The sequence below is a fragment of the Chlorocebus sabaeus genome, chromosome 7 (assembly GCF_047675955.1).
Source record: "Chlorocebus sabaeus isolate Y175 chromosome 7, mChlSab1.0.hap1, whole genome shotgun sequence".
NCBI classification, from domain to species: domain Eukaryota; kingdom Metazoa; phylum Chordata; class Mammalia; order Primates; family Cercopithecidae; genus Chlorocebus; species Chlorocebus sabaeus.
Genome location: NC_132910.1, coordinates 38457911 through 38480329, shown reverse-complemented (window position 1 = coordinate 38480329; position 22419 = coordinate 38457911). Strand labels below are relative to the sequence as shown.

At 40.1% G+C, this 22419-nt stretch overlaps 1 protein-coding gene across 4 annotated transcripts in view; it reads right to left on the bottom strand.

The window, feature by feature from the left end:
• AFF1 (ALF transcription elongation factor 1) overlaps nt 1–22419 on the bottom strand; it is a 207818-nt gene that overhangs the window by 122412 nt on the left and 62987 nt on the right. The window contains exon 1 of one of the 4 annotated variants that reach the window (XM_007999176.3): nt 13979–14870. The exons of the other annotated variants lie outside the window; for them this stretch is intronic. Within the exon in view, the coding sequence (XP_007997367.1) occupies nt 13979–13995 (17 nt within the window). The 5' untranslated portion in view covers nt 13996–14870. Of the gene's footprint in view, nt 1–13978; nt 14871–22419 lie in introns of those variants that run through there. 4 annotated transcript variants of the gene reach the window in all.

The window sequence follows — 22419 nt, the reverse complement described above, 5'->3', positions numbered from 1 at the left end:
ATTCTCCCACCTCAGTCTCCCAAGTAGCTGGGATTACAGGCCGCCACCACGCCCAGCTAATTTTTTTGTGTAGGGATGGGGTTTCACCATGTCAGCCAGGCTGGTCTCAGACTCCTCACATCAGGTGATCCACCCACCTCGGCCTCCCAAAGTGCTGAGATTACAGGGGTGGGCCACTGTGCCCACCCTAGCATGGCATTTCTAAGCATAAAGATCTGAAAGATTTATCTGTTCCTCTTCAAAATGACAATCTCAAAAATCCTAACAGTCTAAAGTAATCCAAATCCCTTTTTCCCTATGTGTTGACTAAATCACTTATCAAACACATACAAAGAATGAGTCAACCATGTGAAAAAATTTAACGTATAAATAAAAAGTTGAAAAGGAACAAAAAGAAAATGTTTTAGACAAATTGCTGAGATTCAGGAAGACATTTCTCTTTTAACTACAATTAACTTATAATTAACTTCTGTTTTACTGAACTACAAAAAAAAGATTTTAAAGAGCCTAAATTACATCTGTTATTTCCAAGGCATACTGATTCAATCAAGTCTGTCAGAAAGTGGGATACTATCCACAGAAACAATGATACTGTGAAACACTCCTTCTGCCTAAAGCCAGATGTAAGTCACCTATAGAAATATGATTCCACTTTTACGGTGTTACATTAAAAATACATTCATTTATGACAAGAGCAAGTGTACAATTTTTACTCCTGGATAAACTGAGGCAAACAGGATTTCCCTAATGTCTCCAAGATAAATGAGTGGTGTCTGGTGAGTGACTCAGGAGTCCCTGGCACTCTACTTTAGCCTTTTCCATTCCATGAAAATCTACAAAGAACACGGTAATCCATTTAAAACTTTAATACTTCTGAAAAACAGGATGAGGTTTTACAAATTTGTTAGGAAGTCATCCTATTATAAGGCCCCAAGTTGTTTCACAGAACACCAGAACACTCAAATTCATCTGGAAAAAGTACATGAGAAAACAGCCACAAAAATTCTGAGAGTGCACCTCAGAAGGGTAAAGAAGGGCAATCAGCCTCATCATATATTAAAACACATACAAAGGTACAGTGAATTTGATGATGGTGCTTAAATATAGAGAACAGAATGGCGAGTCTTGGGGAAGAGAGGAAGAGTTCAGAAACCTTCCATCACTCCTTAAACCAAAATAAAATCCACATGGAGAAAATATTAAAAGATGCACATCTTTTTAAGAAATATCACCTATACTCAAAGAAACCTGGAAGAATACATGAAAAACTAACAGTACGAAAGGGGACAATTTGAAAAAAAGACATTAACAATGATGACTATCTGTGCATCAAAAACGTGGCATTACCGGGCGCAGTGGCTCACACCTGTAATCCTAGCACTTTGAGAGGCTGAGGCAGGTGGATCATGAGGTCAGGAGACTGAGAACATCCTGGCTAACACGGTGAAACCCCATCTCCACTAAAAATACAAACAATTAGCCAGATGTGTTGTCACATGCCCGTAGTCCCAGCTACTGGGGAGGCTGAGGCAGGAGAATCCCTTGGACCCAGGAGGTGGAGGCTACAGTGAGCCGAGATTGCTCCACTGCACTCCAGCCTGGGCAACAGAGCGAGACTCCATCGCAAAAAATAAAAATAAAAAACATGGCATCAACATTTGCAAAGCAAGAAACTTAAGACAGTAGTGTACTCGTATGAAGCTTTTATTCGTCTCTCAGTCCATGGCAGATCAAACAGACAAAATGAGAATACAGAAATAATGTAAGATACAAAACCACATTTACCTCTGGACTCTGAAAATAAAGCAAATACGTTCTTTCTTACATGGTTATGAAACACTCATAAAAACAATCATTATGCCACAAAGGTCTACAACTCAATACATTCATTTGAAAATAACTGTGGAGAGAGGTACAAGAGAGATGAGATGATAATGAATGCAGATCTTTGAAGCAACTTCATGTAATTAAATATAGCTGTGACACACAAAGGACAAAAACTTTCAGTTCCTACAGTAGTTTGTTGTGATCACATTGTTTCAAGAAGCCACAGAATCCCTTGAGAAAAAGGTGCTGTTTTCAAAAAATTCTAACCGTGTTTTTCCTCTGCTCTCACACCACAACAATCATCAACACAGAAGATTTCCGTGATCAAATGTGGGAGGAGGAGATTTTCCTACTATCTACACCACTACCTAGAGACGGAGTCAGATCCCATAGGTCAAGGACTCAGCCCCCAAGACTGCCCCCCGCCACCCCTTCAGACACCAGTCACAGGTCTGGACCTCCAGAACTTCTCATAGACTGGCTTCCAGTTGGGATCCCACGGTTTCGATTAATTTGCTGGAGCAGCTCACAGAACTCAAGGAAACACCTACTTAACGTTTACCAGTTTATTGTAAAGGACATTACAAAGCATACAGATGAAGAGATGTGTAGGGTGAGATATGGGGGAAGGGGCATGGCGCTTCCATGCCCTCCCTGGGCACACCACTCTCCCGGAACCTCCACATGCTCAGCTATCCAGAAGCTCTCTGGAGACCTAGTCCTCGTGGGCCTTTTATGGAGACTTCATAGTATAGGCAAGATTGACCACCATGTAGAAATGTGATTGGACAAAAAGGGTATGATCTAAATCAAGCAAGGCCATCAGTTCAGATTTTTCTTGGCCTCTCTGTGCAGCATTCCTTCCTCCAGAGTATGGGGCAGGACCTCTCTGGAATAAAAGTCTTTAGACTCACAATCAGATTAGAGTCCTGCCTTGGGCAAGTGAAAGGAAGATAAGAGAAGGTCACAGAGAGAGATTCTGTTTCCTGAGGCCTAAAGTGCTCCGCCATTATAACAAAAGATTAACAAGGATTGTGGGAGTTATGGGCCAGGAACCATGGACAAAAACCAATATAATCATAATATCACAGGTACTTAAACCATCTGCTACTTCCTAAAATATCCAAGGCAGAAGATTATTTCCTACTGCTAAATATATAAAAAGAACACCACTTTTTTTGGCCGAGATAGAGGCCTTCTTTCACCCCACCTCCCATAACAGTCCTTCACACGTATAAAAGGTTGTTTTGTAAATTAACCTTTATATTTAATAGCCAGATGGAATGCCCTCCTTACTGTCTAAATCTTCACTTCCTTATAACTGTACCTCACTGAGCTGGGGGCCTTTCTAAATTCTACCATATCCCTTATTTGACGGCTCCCAAAGAAAAATGTCCTCTCAAATTTCTTTTCAACACTTGTTTAATGTGTTTATATTTATGTGCCAATTAAGCCTAAGTTTCAGAAATATAGTCTCTATTTTAAAGTTCACAGCTAGGTTGTTATGGTACTCACTTTGCCTTTATTAAAATAAAAACAGGGCTAAGTTTTGGTAGAACTACAAACCACTAAAACGATCAAATTTTTATTTCAAGAAACTGCCACATGATGGTCATTTCCTAACATTTTTATCCCTGTTTAAAAATGCCATCCTTGGAGGTTGCAGTGAGCCACGATTGCGCCACTGCACTCCAGCGTGGGCAACACAGCGAAACTCTGTCTCAAAAAAAGCCATTTTTCTCACCACCATCACCACTTACTTCCATGTATATTCTAGAGGGACAATTACATTTCTCTAATGTGTCATGGTCTGCTCTTTTCTCTGCCTCAGGTAACCCTCCTCAGAGGTTCGACCCGCCAAAACCAAGACCAATTCCCTAACCCCTATTATTCCCTCACAGTATCGTTTGTTTTTTGCCATTGTGTTTTCACAATTTGCACTTGTTTTATTTGTCAGTTTGTTTGCTCATTTCTGTCTCTCCCACCAAACTATGAGCCCCTTGTAGGGAGGGAGATAGTATATTTATCTAAACCAACTCAGAGCCCTGCACACACCAATAGTTGGCTCTTAGTGAACAATGAAGTACTCAGTACATTTACAGATAATATGAAAAACACTTAATGCATGTGAATTGGCCACATTCATAAAGCTGCTGATACTGATATAATTCTTAAGTAGGTAAATTAATACGCAGAGCAGCAGATTTCAGTAACTTGCCACAATGCACTGAGGCTCTCCAAGTTGAAAGAACACTTGAAAGGCTCATAAAGGAAGAAATGAAGACAGCTTCTAGACAGAGCCTCACAGCTCTTTTTTTTTTTTTTTTTAATAGAATGACTGAGTGCTAAAAAGATGATTCATTTTCACTACCATCACACATGCTCCTAAAGATACTTTCAGAGCATTTCATCAAACATTTTGTTTCTGCAACAGATCTATCTTTTCCTGAAGTCGGAGCACACCATCAGTGAGGGCACATAGTCACCGCCTTCCCCAGGCAGGACCCAAGTCTGAATAATTTCCAGACACTTCACCTAGATAACTTATCTTTGCATGTGAGGCTCTAGTGAACGAGAACAGCTCATTTTTGCCCGAGCGCTTTTATTTAAAATGCACACTGAAATAACAATTTCCAGGACCATTTTGCAATTATAAAATAAAGGATTTCTATTTAACAAACAATATATTTAAATTCTGCTATTTGAGGGATTTGTGAGTTGCGGAGCTGGAGTTTTCTTTACTATTTTGACAATAATCAGCATGCATTGGTATTTTAAACTTAATCTGGCATTCTTTAAACATTCCTTGATACGAATTTCTTAATCGAAAAGCCCAAATTACAAAATACAATAAAAAATTGCATATGGGGGAAAAAATGAGCTGTGTTTTAAGATTACATATAAATTGAAAACAATATGTAATTTTCTAATACTCAAATGCAAAATTGATCAGACCTCAGAGCCACTACTTTCATAGCCCAAATAACTAAGAAGATAGCAAACAACTTGCAAGAAATTGACTAAATTAGATCAGTTCAAAGCTAGACTGGGCATATAGTTTGAAGAACAGTTTGGTATTTTCTCAAAAAGTCAAACAAAAACCTATCATAGGACCCAGAAATTCCACCTTTAGCTACCTAACCAAAAAAAAAAAAAAAACTATATATATATATACACACACACACATACATATGTCCACACAAAGTCTTGTATGTAAATGTTAATAGCAACATTATTCACAATTTTTTAAAAACTGGGACAACCTGTCCATCACATCTATTAACAGAATACTATTCAGAGATAAAAGGACAGAATTACTGATACATGGTGCGCCACAGATGAACCTCAAAAAATTATGCAAGTATGGCCAGAATGCGCTGAGGCTGGTAAATTTAAAATATATATACATATGCAAGTAAAAAGAGTCAGATACAAGAAACCATAGTACTCCATTTATGATTCCACTATGTGAAATGCCCAGAAAAGGGTATTTACAGAGAAAGAAAGTATGTTATGGCGGTAGGGCTGGGGAGGGGGATTAACTGTAAATGGGCAGGAGGGATCTTACCAGGTATGGGATAAAATGTTATAAAACTGGTCACTCCATTCAGTAAAATAATTAAACATCACTGAGTTGTCACTTGACATGAGTGAATTTTATGACATATACAATAGACCTCAATAAAATATTTTTTTGGGGGGGAGAGACAGTCTCGCTCTGTCACCCAGGCTGGAGTGCAGTGGCGCAATCTCCACTCACTGCAAGCTCTGCCTCCTGGGTTTACGCCATTCTCCTGCCTCAGCCTCCCAAGTAGCTGGGACTACAGGCGCCCACCACCATGCCCGGCTAATTTTTTTTGTATTTTCAGTAGAGACGGGGTTTCACCGTGTGATCCAGGATGGTCTCGATCTCCTGACCTCATGATCCGCCCGCCTGGGCCTCCCAAAGTGCTGGGATTACAGGTGTGAGCCACCGCACCTGACTACTTCATTCTTTAAAATACTCTAAGATCATGGATAATACCAATAAGGATGTAAGGATGTCAACACAGAATACGAGTGACTTCAGAAAGAAATCAAGTTTTATGCTAGGCTTATCATAAACTGCCAAGACTCTCTGTAAAGCCTACAAATTTAAACTCAGAATTAAGTAAACCTAATGAGTTTACTTTATCCTTAAAGAAACATGACTCCTAAAATAAGAAAGAAATGAAGGTGTTTGTAAGAGGAGGCCCCTCCCTGCCCTAAGGGTAAGAACAAATAAAAAACTCACACCATCAGCAGTGATAGAATTATCAAATTCAATCTTTTATAACCGCCAACCTAGGACTTTTTGTCTTCTAGGCAGAGTTCCCACTTAAAAACAAAAACTAAGTTCCAGTGGTACTTTGAATTTTACTAAAACCAAGTCACAAGGTAAGTAGACAATTCGAATAACGTTAATAATTCTTTCCAATATTTTTAAGTTACAAAACCTCAATTATGTATAAATGTAATACACTAGGTTTCATTTTATCCTTTTACTATTCTAATGCCAGTAAATGTTACTGCCTAATTTTCCCCCTATGGTACAAAGTTTATTTTTACACAACTTTTTTAAATGGAGAGTTAGCACTAACTCTAAAAGGAGGCTGGAGGGGAGAGGGAGACACAGACTATAAACCAGTAACAGGAAAACATTCCTATAGCTGTAATTGCTAGGTCAAAATTACCTGAAAAAATATAAAAGGACAGAGCTGCAGGTTACTTTATACCAATGAATATCCTTTCAGCAAATTAACAACTAAAACCTAGCATATTAACTCAATAACACATTCTGTTTTCCTTTAAGGAAAAATTTTCTTAAACCATAATATCATGGACTCAAACTTTATCAAAGCTCAAAGCTACCAACTTACTAGATAGGCCATGTTAGAAACAGGTTTCATAGTTTTGTACAAAACGAGAACTAATTAAATTTATACCACTTTCCATAAACTCAAGTCCGCAGTAAATCAGATACACCTGTATTTTTAAAGCAACCAGAATGGGAGATCAGTGGGGGAGAAGCAATTTAACAAGTTATCCAGACATACACTGTCCAGGATGAAAGTCACGTGATAATCTCGGTTCTGTCTTGACCACAAAAACATATGCACCAAATCAAAATTTAATTACACTGCATAACACAATTTAAGTTGTGCTTCATATCTTATTGACTGCTTTGCTTCTGACAGGACAGTTTCCTGAAGGAAAGTTCCAAGAATTGAAAAGTTACAACACCCACATACCAAAGACTGTTTCCTGAATTTTGTTACAGGAAGTGACATCTGCTATAATTTTAACATTTACTTCCCAGTAGGAGTTCCATTTAAAATGTCTTGTTGAACGTTATTTGTTCAGCAGTACCCCTAAGCAAAGCTTTTATTAAAAAACAACACTTTCATTTCAGTTTCACAAAGTTTGGACACAACTGACCAAGCCATTTTAACTTTTCCCTGGGAACAAAAACAACTGCCACTTGATAAACTGGGGTGTGTGTGGTAGAGAGAGAGACAGACTTAACTGGGGAGGGAGCCCACAAGGCATAGAAAAACGTAAATTAAATACCCTGGTCCTTGAGAAGAAACAATTCTTGGAAGGTGCTGTATGATTAAACACTGGACAATGCTTCTTGGTATCTTTTAATTTTACTTTATTATTTTTTTTTAACACAGACGCATTTGGACATTTCAACCAACAGTTTGTAATATAAGGATAAATTCATGGAGGTGGATACCCACCTTCTCTACCAACCTCCAGTCTGTTTCAACAGGAGAGGGAAAAATGTATATTTATAAGCATATATTAAATCAAAATTTAATAGCATTGTACAACATGGTTTACATGATCTCTCTCACTCACACACGCACCATCTCACAAAGCACGGTACCTGTGCCCCTGGCCTTACAGATAGCAGGGCTCCACCCAGAACCTGTCCACTCAGAATCTCTGGGGGGAGTGGGAGCAGAATCTGCACGCTAACAAGCAACCACGGTGATTTTTGTGTGTAATCAAGTGTGAGAACCCTGAACCTCACATGACCATATTACCCCTAAAATAGCCTTTTACTTTTTATTTGTTTAGCTGCCAATCCAACAGTAAAAAATTGAAAAAATAAAAAAAAGTAAAAAAAGAGGTAAGATCTTCCTCACAGCCTTAACTCTTCCCCAGACCACCAAAACAAAGGGTCATGTGGCCTGTGGGGTCATCAAGCCCTCACCCACATGAGCCACCATGGAGGAAAAGCAATTCTTGGTACTTTTTAGAATGCAATCCAACAGTGAGTGCCCTTTGAAAACATAACAAAATAAAGACAATCTAGGTGTCAATAAAAATATTTTACCCTTTGTCTGCTTGAGTTCCTTTAGACAAGATGTTACCCCTGGGATTTCCTCTTAATATATTAAATCTGTCACCAAATTACTGCTCCGAGCAATAGCCTTAAGAACTTGATAGCAGTTCAGTCAGGCGTGGTGGCTCACACCTGTAATCCCAGCACTTTGGGAGGCCGAGGTGGGCGGATCACCTGAGGTCGGGAGTTCGAGACCATCCTGACCGACATGGAGAAATCCCACCTCTACTAAAAATACAAAATCAGCCTGGTATGGTGGCGCATGCCTGTAATCCCAGCTACTCCGGAGGCTGAGGCAGGAGAATGGCTTGAACCCAGGAGGCGAAGGTTGCTGTGACCCAAGATCGCGCCATTGCATTCCAGCCTGGACAACAAGAGCGAAACCCAAAAAAAAAAAAAAAAAAAAGAATCTGATAGCAGTTCAATCTGGTTAAATTAAAAACAAAGCTAATAAACTAACACAAGAAAACAGATATTCAGCAGAGAACAAGACTTTCAAGAAGCCAGGTCTGTTGGCTGTGTGGCCATCAGGTTAAGCTTTAACTCCCCATGGATAGATAAGAAAAGGAGAAAGTTTGCACAGGGGAGGGATTCTCAACACTGATCACTGCCAAGACACAGAAAGTCAGCAATTTGCATGGTTTTAAAGTTAATCTTTACTTTTAGTTCCCTGGAGTATTAGCACCAAAAGTTATACATATTATTTTCTCCTGAAGTGTAAATCTAAAGTTCATCTGATACATTTGTACTTGAGCAAGACATTGTACATTCTACCTGCTGTGTTTTGAGCAAATGAACACATTATATTCATAATAAAACGAATTGAGGACCATCTGAAGGAGACAGAAAATACTACTTCAGCTCCCCCAATTTTCACATTCAAGTAAAAATGGTAATCATTTAACATGTAAAAGTTATGTACTCATCCGATATCAATAAAATGTACTGATCGGTAATCATTTACTGTAAAAGTTAAGTACTCACCCTATATCAATAAAATGTAACTGAACCACAGCAAAGAGATTATACTCAGCCTCACTATATGTTTCTATTTCTGAGCCAAGAAACGTAGCTCTAAGAAACTTTGTCCTAGAGGTACATATTGTATTTCCACTGTATCTCACATACAGAATTAGAGTAAGTTTATTTGCCTATCTTGGAAAAGAAACCTGAGGTCAGGAGTTCGAGACCAGCCTGGCCAATATGGTGAAATCCCATCTCTACTAAAATATGTATATTTATACAAAAAAAATGAAATGGAGAAATTTGCTAACAGAAAACTAAGTTTATATATACCTCAAAGCAATAGTTAACAAATCAGCTTTATAACTCCTCTATCTTACAGCTATCATATAAAAAATAGATTTGGAGGCTCACAGCAAATAAATGACAGAACCAAGATGAAAAAGTAGATTTCTCTCTCATCCATAATATTTTTATTCCTGAATATATTTGAAATTTAAAATTTTTAAATGCAGCACCCATAAAAACCCCATTTTCAAGAGTGCAAATCCAGCTATGGAATATCTTTTCATGGTATGGTAGAGAATCCAGCAAAATCTCTTGAGAGATCACTTGCATTAATTTTGCCAAAACAACAACATCCCCATAAATCAGCTGACTTTTAAAAATGACTCACCGCTCCTTCAGTCTTTATCATGGAAGCAGCTCTAGACTGTGAGTCAGGAAGCTCAACTGGGCTCTCAGGATGAACTAGAAAGAAATCACTTAAAAGACCTGTTTGTGTTTCTCTTCTGTCAAGGACACTGTTTACAATGGTGTCACAAGAAGGAAAAAATGAGAATATTCAATGGATCAAAATACTACATAAATTATTTCTGTCCCAAAATCTCTTCCTTGAACTGTACCTTTCCAAAACCACAGCATTCGCTTTGATACTGGCTCATTTTTAATCAAAGCTGTTTTGCATTCACGAATTTTCTTCCAAGGTAATCACTAGCTCAAAGAATCAGAGACATGGGCATAGGGCGGGGCAAAACTGGTTCTATACCAGTTTAAGAGCACTGCTTTTTCGCAACGGAAAACTTTCCCTCCCCAGAGTCAAAGAGATCCACCAAAAACCAGCTTCATATTAATCTTGGGAACAATCTGACTTTGCTTCTTTATTGATTTTTCAAAGTTTCATTAACATTAATTTTAGTCAAATTCAAAAGTTAAAAACTGTGGGAGAGTTGACTGAACCTACTTTCCTTCTGCAGTTTGTCTATAAATCCTTTCTTTTGAGAAGCTCCATGCTCAGCCACCAGATTCAACTCTCCCAAAGAAGCAAGTTCAACTCCCCCACTCCCACGCATACACCCCTGCCCCAGGGTAGAGAAGGGCCAGGGGTTCTCAGGTAGCATCAGGTGATTTTTTTTTAACTGGCTAATCCCTGATGGTATTTGAAGGTATGTATATTTTCCTTTCTAGAATTCAGGGATTTGCTTCAATGAGAGGGTTAGCAGCAGAGGCGGGGAATCAGACAAAGCCCTCCTTTTTCCTGTATTCATCAACATCACTCCTCAGTATAAAGCACTGTTAATCCTTGCAGGGAAAAAAAAAAAATGTCTATAAACTGTTATGTTTACCAGTTGCTAGTTTTTATACTTCTATAAAATAGTCTGGATGCACTTTCCATCAGAGTCCAGTAACTAAAGTCATGTTCTGTAACTATTTCACATTAAAGAAAGCAAGTTTGTTGCAATTTCCACAAGGAAGTATATTCAATGTGTCTGTTATGTTTATAGGTTCCAAAGAAAGCACACACTTATCTGAGAGCCCAGACACAGCATACTATCCGCTTTAACTCACAGGACATTTCTCAGTGACCACCTTTCTCCACAACTCTGGGAACACAATAAACCAAATATTCATTGTTTTCAAAATATGGCCCCCAAAATTTAAATTTTAAAAGCATTTAATTCGCATTTTAGTCAAGAAATGTCTTCCAGCTTTAAGAGAAGAAATCAACCACAAAACAAATTTCCTACTCTTAGGTTTTAAAATGAGGTAGAGGAATACACAACCTTAATTTATAAAAGTCCACAAGCCAAGAAATACTTAGGTAATCTCTCAATTCAAAGTACTTCTAGCTTATGTAGGGGAGACTAAAATGTGGGAGACAATATCTTGCCTTAAGGAGTGAACTACAGGGACGGGAATACACTGCCTAATCAATTTGCATAAAAAATTAAGTCATATTATCACCCATCAATATCAAATCAGGAATCAAACTAAACAATGCACAATGAAACTAGTGTGGTTAAACACCGAGCTATGAATCGTAAGTACAATGAGTCTGTCAGTCTAAATTAATTGTCTCAAGAGCAAACAAACACTAATGCATAGCACATGGTTCACTACCTGAGCTTTTACATCACAGGTGATGTTTCGGTTTCTCTTAGCACTACTCAGGGCAACGTGGGCCAGCTTTAGAGCTTCCCTGAAGTCCCAAAATATATTGAATCTTCTCCATATATTCTCTCTTTGGATCTCAAAGATTACCTTCTCTCCCACAGAGCACAATATCTGAATGAACTTGGACCACATTCCAGGTGTAACCAAAGAAAACGGACATTTACAAAATGTGAGATATACTCCCAACACACAAAGAAAACAGCAGACGTAACAGTCTTGTTCCTAGTTCCAGGGAATGTCGGAAGGCCAGGTAGAGGATCAGAAATAACCACAATTCATCTGTTTTAATTGCTGGCAAGCTGAACCACCACACTGATAACTCAGGATTATTACATATTACAAACAACCAATTTTAGCAGGAATCATTCTTTGTACTGTTATACTGAGGCTTGGCAGCTCCCTTTAACATCTCACCTCAGCATTAAAGAGGAAGCACGTAAGGGAGGAAGTGTGCAAAGCAGATCTGGAGTCAGGCGTTGCTCCACCTTTGTGACCTCAAGCAAGAAACAGCCAGGCAGGACCTCAGTTTCCTTAAGTAACAAATGTGGATAATAAAAGTACTTACCTATTTAGGTGCCCGAGAAGAGTCAAAGAGCTAATCCAATTAAAGTTGCTTAACGCTGTGCCTGGCACACAGCAGTGTCCAATTTAGCTTGTGTCCCATTTTATTTTTATCATTAGTTTAAGAGCGCTGGCATTGAATCTCTCACACCTGGGTTCAAATCCCTGCGCTATATTACTGAGCTCTGTCACACAGCATTTACTAACTTCTTAGATCAAGGTATCTTAATGGAAGATTTTGTGCCATAGACCTCTGTAGCAGTCTGATGAATAACACCACTATCAGAATAATGTTTTTAAATACATTAAATAAAATACATAAGAATACAAAGGGGCCAGATTATATAGACAAGCACCTATTAAAACATTTAAAAGAAATTAATAGTACAGTACTGTTTTTCTTTACTACTGAATTAAGCAAGATAAAGCAGTTCCTTAATTTCCTGAGTGGATAGCGCAAAAGTTACCTGAAGATATCTGCAACAATTGTAATAAGATTATGAAAAGACACATAGTTTCTATTTGTGATAACATCACAAGGACTGGTACTATAGTTTTATCTCTATTCCTACTTTAAAAAAAAAAAAACAAAACACTAAATTTCAGTTAGAGGTTAACAAAAATAGAGACGCAACTTCTGTTTCTCATCCAAGTTCTCCTACTACTTGGCCCCAGATTAAGAACCACTTTCTTAAAACTGTCAATAAAATGGAGGCAGAGGATAAACCACTGGGTTGAGAGAAAGAAATATAAAAAGCAGGTAGCACATAGGAAATAACTCTACACAGAGAAGCTCTTTCCTTCCTAGAAAGTTCTACTTCGTAGGAAAAAAAATTCAGTCTCATCCAGCCCAAACATGAACATTTAACATTCATTTCTCTCCATGATCTGAGTCTTCAGACGTGAAATTTGTTAAGTCTTCTGAGACCTCCCAAAATCACTGTTCTACATCAAATATCAGCTTGAAGAGCCCTATTATTTTTAAATATGTGAGCCCAAACTGCTTTCCAGCAAAACACAGTTGAAAGAGAATGCATATATAACTCCTAAGTCTCCCTTAGCACCAACTGCTGTCAAAACTAAAATAAAATCGCACAGAACAGTTTGGATAATAATCACTAATGCCTTGTCATCACTCTTCTTTAACGCTCATTACAAAACCAGTAACAAACCATGGAAAGACAGGGCTTGAGGTTCTTACAATAGCGCTCCTCTGACAGCAACTGCAGTTCATTATCCTCTCTCCCCTTCACCACCCCAGCGCGTTCCCGGTCTTTGCCTACTCAGCAGATTCACGTAAGCGGGGCCGTTTTATGTGGAATCGTACATTCTAGCAGTAAAATTTTCACTCACCAGGCAAATTCTCACCCATCCTCTCCAAGGTGAACTATGTTTTACATTAATCGTATTTCTAAACTTCCCCTCGAGACAACAAGCAAGAAATCCAGAGAACCGAAGGGTAGGCGCACAAAGAACCGAAATGGAAATTTGGGCAAGGGCGGACAAGTGAAATGGACTTAATGTCCGGGAAAATAACAGTTCTGGGGGAAGAAGGAGGCTATCTAATTTTAATCTTCACATTAACTCCAACCTTCTTTCCGCTATGCAGAAATTGTTCAGCATGTTCTCCAAACTGTTTTTTATCTGACATTTAGTCAAGTCACAGCCTCGGGAATGATGAGAAGGCAATGACAAAGCTGCTTCCTGCCGGTCTCGTTCCCCGCACCCTGCCCGCCCCCGCAACCTTCAGCTCCCCCCGCCACGAATGCGTTTAAAAAGTTTCTCCGGTACCCGGCTTACCTTGACTGGGCTGCCATAATTCAGCTTATAGAGCCAGGGGTCTTCCGTCCATGAGCGCCTTCACCCCGCGGGCCCTGCTGCCAGCGCCGCGCTCACCATTTGGCGGAGCCGGGCGGGTACGCGTCCCGGCGCGGCGCCCCGATGTTACGGGACTACCTGCTCTCCAGCCCCGGGCGTCCTCGGCGCAGCCCCGGGCTCGGCCCGTATTGGCTCGCGCTAATCCTGATGGACATCCGGGCACTGGGGCCTCTGCGGCGATCTGCACTCCAGACGAGCCTGGGGAGCGCCGCGTCCGAATCCCGAGCGAGCGAGCGCCCCCGGCGCAGTTTCTGAGAAGGGAAAGCCAACGGGCCCCCACGCTCGAAGACCGCCGGCGCCCAGCGCCTGCCCAGCAGCAGCACAACGCGGGCCACAGTTCGAAAGGAAAAGAAATCGCCTCTCGGCTCCCTTGAAGTTGTCCGAGTCCGCCGGGATACCCCCTGTCAAGAAAGTTGCGGTGGTACGGCCCGCCTCCTTAAATGGGCAGGGCGCTCGGCGGCCCGAGCCGGAGGCAGGCGGCAGGCGGCAGGCAGGGTCGGGCAGGGGGCAGAACCCGGGCGCCGACCAGCCCCGCCTGAGGGGTCCTCGCGAGTGCTCTCTTGCCAGGTTCTAACTACGTACAGACACCCACCGCTGGAATACACAGTACCCGGCCGCTCAGAACTCCAGCTCCAATTTGAATATTTGTTGAATAATATGGGGCCCCAAGAGGCGGCAGTGAGCAGGAACAAGACCGCGGCAGTAAACCAAAAGTTCGCTACTTTTGATCCTTCTAGTGCTTGAGCTCAGGAAACGGGCACACTTGGTGTTACTTTGCTTTCAGTTTTGATTTCCTTACATAGAGACAAATATTTACAAAACACCTCGCCTTTTTTGGACTACACGTAGATTACAGGAAAAACAGTAACTCATTTTGGTCTTAAGCAATGAAGGGATTGACAAGAAGCAAACAAAAAACTTGAGCATGCAATATAGTAAGTCCTATACGAAGCACAAACGAAATCACTTCCTACTCAGAAGACCACGGAAAGCGTTTAAGCCGTCTCAAACGCAGGAAAATACTTGGATGAGCAGGGATGGAGGGAGGTTGTGCTTCAGCATCTCAGGGACCAGTACACTGGAGGAGCTGAAGACTCTTAGATGAATACTGAATAACTGCCTGCACTGTGGACTCTCCACTTCTTCTACCTAAAATCATGACAACATTGCCTCGTCTCATAAAGAGGTAGTCCAGACTGTATTACTAAATCGTCATGTAATACAAACATGTTAATGCCTGGCACTAAAACGACAATGCTGGCAGGGAGGCCCAAGGCATCTCTATCAAGGGTTCTCAAAGTGTGTTTACTAGATTCCGGGGAGTCCCCAAGACCGTCTCAGAGGTCAGAACTATTTTTAGAATAACACAAAGACATTGTCTTTTCAGTGTGCTGACATTTGCACTGATGGTGCAAAAGCAATTATGGGGAAACTGCTGGCGCCTTCGCACTAATCAAAGCAGTGGCACCAAATGAAACTAGTAGTCACTGCATTCTTCACTACCACAGGTTAGGTTTTTTTCTTTTTAAGCCAGTTTCCTTTATGATTGTCTTTAACGAAGCAAGCAGTCAGAATTATTACTTTCATTAAATCTTGACCCTTCAGCATGGGTCTTTTTGATGTTCTTTGTGACAAAATGGAAGTACCCATGAAGCAGTCCACTGCACACTGAAGTACAATGGCTGTCTAGAAGAAAAGCACTTGTGTAATTGAGTTGCAAGCTGAGCTAGCTGTTTTTTCATGGACTACCATTTTTACTTGAACAATTCACAAACCGTAGTTATTCTGACTTGGGTATTTGGCAGACATTTTATTAAAAATGAACAAAGTTGAGCCTGTTTCTTTGAGGAAAACAATTGACAGTACTTATTGCCAATGATGAAATTTGAGCTTTCAAGCACTTTGGAAGACTTTTTACATCTGCCACATAATCTTGCCAGCTTCATTCACCAATACCTAAAAGACTTTCCTGATGAGATCAGGGTGACAGTGATCAAAGTTATATGAGAAGATCTGCCTTAGTTTCCAAATGACCAATGGTATAACAAAATCATACATGGGTAGGCCGGGTGCAGTGGCTCACGCCTGTAATCCCAGCACTTTGGGAGGCTAAGGCAGGCAGATCGCTTAAACTCAAGAGTTTGATACCAGAGCCTGGACAACATGGTGAGACCCCATTTCTATCAAAAACACAAAAAATTAGCTGGGCGTGATGGTACCCATCTGTGATCCCAGAAACTTGGGCGGTAGAAGTTGCAATGAGCTGAGATTGTGCCACTGCACCCCAGCCTGGGTGACAGAGTGAGACTCCCTCTTAAAAAACAAAATCATGCATGGATGAAAGATACACTGAAAAAAAGTGCAAAGCAGACCAACTGATTTTAATGTATCAAAGGTTTAGTTTTTTAAAAAAGCTCATTTCAGATTCCACAATGCAATTAATCTTTAAGAAACTACCACTTACGGAGGTTTGGTATAATATCAAAGAAGGTATTAAAAATACTCATCCTCTTTCTGTGTGAAGTTGAATTTTCTTTATAGACTTCAACCAAAACAACATTGCAACAGATTGAATAGAGAATCAGATTCAATCTGGTTGGGCATCCCAAATCTGAAAATCTGAAATCCAAAATGCTCCAAAATCCAAAACTTTTTGAGTACTGACATGACGCTCAAAGGAAATGCTCACTGGAACAAGAATATATACTGCAAATATTCCAAAATTAGAAAAAATCTGAAATCCAAAATAATTCTGGTCCCAAGCATTTTGGATAACCTATGAGAATCTAGCTGTCTTCTATTAAGCTAGACAGTAAAGAGATTTGCATGAATGTAAAATAATGCCATTCTTTCTCAATAATTTTTTTTAATTTTGGAAAATTGGTTTTATAAAGGTTTTATTTAGGTCAATATGTAGTGGCTTTTAAAAATTAATATTTTAAATACCTCAATTTTAATGTTTAATATAGTAAATAACAATATATAAAATGTACATATACAAAAGCTCTTTGGGTTTCAAAATAATTGAGGTGCAAAATTATTCCACATCATTTGCTAATACTTCCATGTCTCCCTCACCTCTCCACACTCATCAAGTCTTCTTTTAATTAAAGGTGTTATACATTACAGCTATTCCATGTAATCTTTTAGCACCTAGATCAGTTTTAGCAAAATGTGGTCAAACCGCCTGGGGCATATGTTAAACACAGACTCCAGATCCTAGTTGCAGAACTACTGAAATAGAATCCTTGTGGGGTGAGGTCCCAGGGATATGCATTTCAATAAATTCTACAGGTGATGCTTGTGGTCTGCTTATATTTGAAAACCATTTACCTAGATCATGCTTATTTAGAAAATAATTTTAAGAGGTTTTTGATTCAGTATTGATTTATAATCCTTGAATCATTTGAAGGACCATAATTGGCCAGCACTTATTTTCATTTGTAAGAAATCTGTATCAGACAACAAAATACATTTGTACACATATTTTCTTTTGCAAGAGTAAAGTGGTAAGCCTTCAAGGAAACCAGGCAAAAGTCTACTCTCAAGAATTTTTTGGTGGCTGTTTTTCCCCATTTTTCTCTTGCTGTTTTATCTATACCAACCGTGATCTTTATGCTATAAACAAATTAGTATCAGACATAATTGCTGAAAAAAATATTTCATCATAGCACTTACTCATAAAATGTCCACTTAGCAAAGGCTAGAAATGTAACATTGATAATATTAAAATTATACTTTTTGAACTATGTTAATTGATCTGACAGCACATAAATACGAGGAAATAGACCAGGCATGGTGGCTCATGCCTGTAATCCCAGTGCTTTGGGAGTGCAAGGTAAAAAGATTGCTTGAGGGCAGGAATTTGACACCAGCCTGGGCAACATAGCAAGTCCTTGTCTCTATTAAAAAACAATTTAAAAATTAGCTGGATATGTAGTTCTAGCTACTTGGGAGGCTGAGGCAAGAGGACTGCTTGAGCCCAGGAGTTCAAGGCTGCAGTGAGCTATGAGGGAACCATTGAACACCAGCCTAGATGACAGGGCAAGACCTAATCTCAAATAAATGAATAAATAAATGGGAAGTATTTTTTTAATATAGCAAATATTTACCCCCAAAGACACATGGAATCAATACCAGATTAGAATTACACCTGAGATTGCCTGGGATCTCAAAATGGTTTGTAATGTAAATTAATGGGAGTAATTTGAAACAAGTGGGATGATACTAGATTTATAATACATCTAAAATTACTAAGTATAGGAGAAATGGTTTGTGACTTGGATACTGTATATGGCTAAAAAAGCACTGCAAAACAAACATGGGCATTATTATTTCCAAGTGTTTTGAAAACACCATTGTATCCAACCCACCATCTTGATCAGCAGTGAAACTGAACAAAAAGCCATTTTTAACCTTTGAGGGGCACAGTATTCTTTGGCTTTCTGATGAAATTTGAGGACACTGAAGCACAACCTTTGTTAAACTTCCATGCAGTTTGATTCCTCTGAAACCCATTTAGGAAGCACCTGAGGCTCCGTAGATTTCAGGTTAAGAATCTCTGGACCCGGTCCGGCCAATTTACCCTACAAATAAGGAGTAACATCGCCTGTTAATCTTTATTGCCCAGCTGGGCATGGTGGCTCATGCCTGTAATCCCAGCACTTTGGGAGGTTGAAGTAAGCAGATCACTTGAAGTTAGGAGTTTGAGACCAGCCTGGCCAACGTGGTGAAACCCTGTCTCAAGAATCCTGGCATGCGCCTGTAGTCCCAACTACTCAGGAGGCTGGAGCAGAAGAATTACTTGAACCTGGGAGGCAGAGGATGCAGTGAGCCAAGATGGCACATACAGCACTCCAGCCTGGGCAACACAATGAGACACCGTCTCAAAAAAAAAAAAAACCCAAAAAGCAAAAACTTCATTGCCCTTTTAAAAACTTAAGAGTTGGCCAGGCCTGGTGGCTCACACCTATAATCCCAGCACTTGAGAGACTAAGGTGGGAGGATCACTTGAGGCCAGGAGTTGACGACCAGCCTGGGCAACATAGCAAGATCTCACCTCTACTAAAAAATTTTTTTGTAATTAGCTGGGCATGGTGGCTCACACCTGTAGTCCCAGCTACTCAGGAGGCTAAGGCAGGAGGATCACTCGGGCCCAGGAATTTGAGATTACAGTGAGCCACTTCACTCCAGCTTGGGCAACAGAGCAAGACTGTCTCTGAAAAAAAAAAAAAAAAGAAAGAAAGAAAGAAAAAGAAAAGAAACAATTTAAACAGGTTGCCTTATTCAGAACTCTAAAATACCTCATTCAACGTATGCATTTGTACCACAATGGTCATTCAACAATTCTACTCTTTGTAGCATTTTTGGTCTAAAAGTTACATAGGTCAAATCCCCTAAGAACTGCTACTTCATTTCAATGGAATGTTTAACCAGGACACTGCTAAAATCACTTTGCCAAAAGAAGGGTGCTCAAGGTTGTCACTGAAGATCTCAAATGAAGCAGACACAGGAAAAGGGAGGAGATAAAGGAGGAGAATAAAAATGGGCACTCCCCAGAAGGCAGACAGCAAGGAGGACAGCAATAAGCACCACTGGAAATTAACTGGCTCTCCCTTCAGCTGTGACCTCAACACAAAGCAGTCCTCCTATCCTTATTTCACACTTTCCAGGTTCTCTGCCTTTATCTTTAAACTAGGGTTATCTGGAGATTCTCATGAACTAAGGGCAAAGAGGGTTTTAAGTAAATCCATTTCTAGATCCTTAATATCCAAATGTCCTCTTTCTTACAACCAGGATTCAGGCTCTCACTTCCCACTGGCTTTTCTCCACTTGAAACAGAAAAGCACGAGCCGGGTGCGGTGGCTAACGCCCGTAATCCCAGCACTTTGGGAGGCGAAGGCAGGTGGATCACAAGGTCAGGAGATCAAGACCATCCTGGCTAACACAGTGAAACCCCATCTCTACTAAAAATACAAAAAATTAGCCAGGCATAGTGGCATGCGCCTGTAGTCCCAGCTACCTGGGAAGCTAAGGTAGGAAAATCACTTGAACCTGGGAGGCGGAGGTTGCAGTGAGCTGAGATTGCACCACTGCACTCCAGCCTGGGCAATAGAGCAAGACTCCATCACAGAAAAAAAAAAAAAAGAAGTAGAAAAAGGAAAGCAGTCCTCTCATCCACCCCAAATAAATATTAAAATGGTGCATTGCTCCAGGTGTAAATACCTCCGAGACCCCCAAAGAAACAGTTCTCTGTAGAAGGAGAGTCCCCGAGGTTAAATCAATATTAATAGATAGATCCTCATTAAACACGTCCAGGTAACAAGCTTGTGGCAACGTCCCCATGCCTGACTGTATACAAATTAGAATTATGAAATGAGATGGATAGGGCCATCAGAAGTTGGACTTTCTCTAATAAAGTAAATCTGATTCAACTGTTTGGTTCGAGAATAAAGATTTACAGTTTTTCAACATTCTTGTAGGAGGTATACAAGCAAAAACGTATAGAAATTACTGCTCAACTTTACCTCTTCACTTAATGTCTTTTTCTTTACCTGATTTGGTCTACAATTTTCCGTATCTCCTCCTATCTGTGCATTAATAAAACATGCCCTTCCTTACCCTAATACCCTGATCAATCAGGGATATTAGCCTACAATATACCAGTTACTTACTATCAGTCTACAAACAAGCTCGAGTTCCCCCACTTCCTCTGAAACACACACAGAGTTTATTTTTTAATAAATGTTTTATTTTAGAATAACTTTAGATTTACAGAAAAGTTGCAAAGGATTATACTCCCAGCCAGTTTCCTCACTATTTACATCTTACACTACAACTGGTCACTTGCCAAAACTGAGAAATCAACATTGGTATGTTACTATAAACTAAACTTTAGATTTTATTTTGATTTTACCAGTTTTTCCATCAATGACATCTTTCTGGCCCAAGATGCAACCCAAGGTATCCTAAAACTGCATTACTTCTCAGTTTTTCCTTGTTTTTCATGACTGAGAGTTTTAAGGAGTTTGGGCTGGCTATCCTGTCCTTTATCTGGTTTTGGCTGATGTTTTCCCTTCAAAGGAGGGAGACAATGAAGCAGACACAGGAAAAGGGGTGGCAATAGCTATACATATTTGAAATTCTTCTCTAAGAAAGATTTGCCTCTTCTCCATTTATTTATTCATTCAATTATGTATTTATATGAGCATGGTCTCACAGATATTTCCTTTGGACTTTGTGTCATAATCCACTACATGATTGATTTTGTTGTCAGATCGTTCCAGCCTTGGCCACTGGGAGCCCCTTCAGGTTGGCTCCTTGCCCCATCCTTTTGTGTTTCGAGCACTCCTTCCTTTCTGTTACTACAGGATGCTCCAGGCTCATCATCTATTTTCCCTACCCACGTCCCAGAACAAGTCATTTCTCCCAATACATTGGTTTCTTCCCCATAAGCGCTACCACCCAGTCTCCTTCTGCCATCACTACCAAACTTCTTACACCAAGAGAAGTCGGCTCCCTTTGTGATGCCAGTGACCACCTCCCATGAAAGGCTCTCCGCAGACTTTGAGCAATTCGATCTTATTTTACAATTCTTTCTGCTCACACATCCAGGATCCAGGATAGAGCTCTAACAAACCTTACTTGTCTCTTCTCAATCTAAATGCTGTCTTGTACAGTATCATCAGTAACTCTCTAAATGTGTAACTCCAACCGAAATTTCTCTCTGTAACTCCAAGACTATTCTTTCCAGCTGCCCCAAAACAGTTTCCTGGGCATGAAAAGGCACTTGGGAGGTTGTCCAAAATAGAACATGTTCTTATTGTGTCTACACAATAAGATCCACCCCATCTGGATGCAGTTACAACAGATGCTGAGAGATACCTACCAATGAGCCTTAGCTGCTTCTAGGGTAAGGGGTGGTTTCTCCATACAGGAAGAAGACAATATCTCCTTCACCAAAGAAGGGATTAGAAAAGACTAGGGGAAAAGTGTGTTTAGTTAGTTCCTTCCTTGGGACAAAAGCAGAAGGCAAAATTCAAAGAGAGCGTCCTATGAGCAGATCAGGAGGGACTTGGCTAACACAAAACTAAAACATTGTATATTTTATCGTGTGTGTTTTAACTGTGAAGATCAGCAATAAACCCCTTAAAATAAGATCAGCCTCATTAATAATTTGTTGAATAGCAAACATCAGTGAGTGTGAAGGAGTAGTGATGCCTTTCAAAAGGAAAGGGAAACAGGGAAGAGAAAGAGACAGCATGAGAAATGGCCCGAGGCCAGACCAGGCCAGAATTAATCTGAATGGCCCCAATTCCAACCCACTCCTTTCCTCCTGGCCCTTCATTTATGCACCTATCACC